General features: G+C 54.1%; 1 protein-coding gene across 1 annotated transcript; it reads right to left on the bottom strand.

Annotated features, from left to right (window-relative positions):
* Window positions 1–350: 350 nt before the first annotated feature.
* LOC309603341 (olfactory receptor 14A16-like) lies at window positions 351–1,285 on the bottom strand (the record flags this gene model as incomplete). Its single annotated transcript, XM_082338211.1, is given in 2 exon segments — window positions 351–976; window positions 979–1,285. Coding segments are annotated over 2 exon segments (933 nt in total).
* Between the last annotated feature and the right edge of the window lie 398 nt (window positions 1,286–1,683).

The raw sequence follows: 1,683 nt of genomic DNA, 5'->3' as shown, positions 1-1,683 counted from the left end.
GCCCTGAGCCCTACTGCCCTCAGCCCATGGAGAAACCAAGCACAGCAGAACAGACTCACGGGGGCAATGGTTTATCCTGTTCCCGACCTCAGCTTTGGAAGAAGAGCCCGACCTCCAGACACCAGCACTGACGAAATCCCCTTTTATTACAGAGGTGTGACATGGGAGGCCAGCTCTACCATCGGGCAAGGCACATGTGCTTTAGGTCAGCCAGACTGGGTTCATGCCTCTGGAGAAGTGGACTGCATGCAGACATTCCTGGACAAAAAGAATTCTCACAGATAAAATGACCAAAGCACAGGAGATTCCTCAGATACATTGGAAATCACTTGTGAGGAGACATGGGCAGCTTATTGCTGCTGAAAGACTATGGATTGAATGAGCTTCTTCAGTGCGCCTTTGAGCTCCTGGTTCCTCATGCTGTAGATGAGGGGGTTCACTGCTGGAGGCACCACTGAGTACAGCACTGCCACCACCAGATCCAGGGATGGGGAGGAGATGGAGGGGGGCTTCAGGTAGGCAAACATGCCACTGCTGATAAACAGGGAGACCACGGCCAGGTGAGGGAGGCACGTGGAAAAGGCTTTGTGCCTTCCTTGCTCGGAGGGGATCCTCAGCACGGCCCTGAAGACCTGCACATAGGACAGCACAATGAAAACAAAACACCCTAAGTTCACTAAGATACTAACCACAAGAAGCCCAATCTCCCTGAGGTAGGAGTGTGTGCAGGAGAGCTTGAGGATCTGGGGGATTTCACAGAAGAATTGATCCAGAGTATTGCCCTTGCAGAGGGGGAGTGAAAATGTATTGGCTGTGTGCAGCACAGCATTGAGAAACCCAGTGCCCCAGGCAGCTGCTGCCATCTGGACACAAGCTCTGCTGCTCAAGAGGATTCCGTAGTGCAGGGGTTTGCAGATGGCAATGTAGCGGTCATAGGCCATGACAGTGAGAAGATACAACTCAGCTGCAATAAAACGAGAAACAGAAAGACTTGTGCAGTGCAACCATAGTACGGAATGGCCCTGTTGTTCCAGAGGGAATTGGCCATGGATTTGGGGACAGTGGTGGAGATGCAGTCCAGGTCGAGGAGAGAGAGGTTGACGAGGAAGAAGTACATGGGGGTGTGGAGGCGGTGGTCACAGACTACGGCAGTGATGATGAGGCCATTGCCCAGGAGGGCAGCCAGGTAGATGCCCAGGAAGAGCCAGAAGTGCAAGAGCTGCAGCTCCCGCCTGTCTGTGAAGGCCAGGAGAAGGAAGTGGGTGATGGAGCTGGTGTTGGACATCTGCTGCCTCTGTGCACGGGGTCCTGTTCCTACAGGAAGAGTCAATGAAGCGTTAGGGGAGACTTCTCTGAGCAAAATCTAAGCCTTTCTCATACACTTTCACCCTGCTATACCACAGCCTCCACCCCGCCTACTCCTTTTCCAGGAGACCTTCCTTCAGCTCAGTGGCTGCAGCTCTGGCTGAACATAGTGTGGGGAGCAGGGCCTCTGCCCGCTGGCTGCTGAGGAGTCAGCCGTGCTCTGCAGCAGTGAGGTCATGGGAACGGTGGGGCAGGGGCCAGTCCTGGTGTTCAACTTTGTCAGATGAAACTGCTCCTAACGCAGAAGGGCCTGTCAGCATCTGCACTCCCAGTGCTAAGGAACGGGGATAGCGGATGGCAGTTTGAGAGTGTTTGGGG

This window comes from Platalea leucorodia (assembly GCF_965183815.1).
Source record: "Platalea leucorodia genome assembly, contig: HAP1_HAP1_SCAFFOLD_59, whole genome shotgun sequence".
In the NCBI taxonomy this organism is placed as follows: Eukaryota; Metazoa; Chordata; class Aves; order Pelecaniformes; family Threskiornithidae; genus Platalea; species Platalea leucorodia.
Note: the sequence above shows the minus strand (reverse complement) of the source record. Positions and strands in the feature narration are given on the sequence as shown.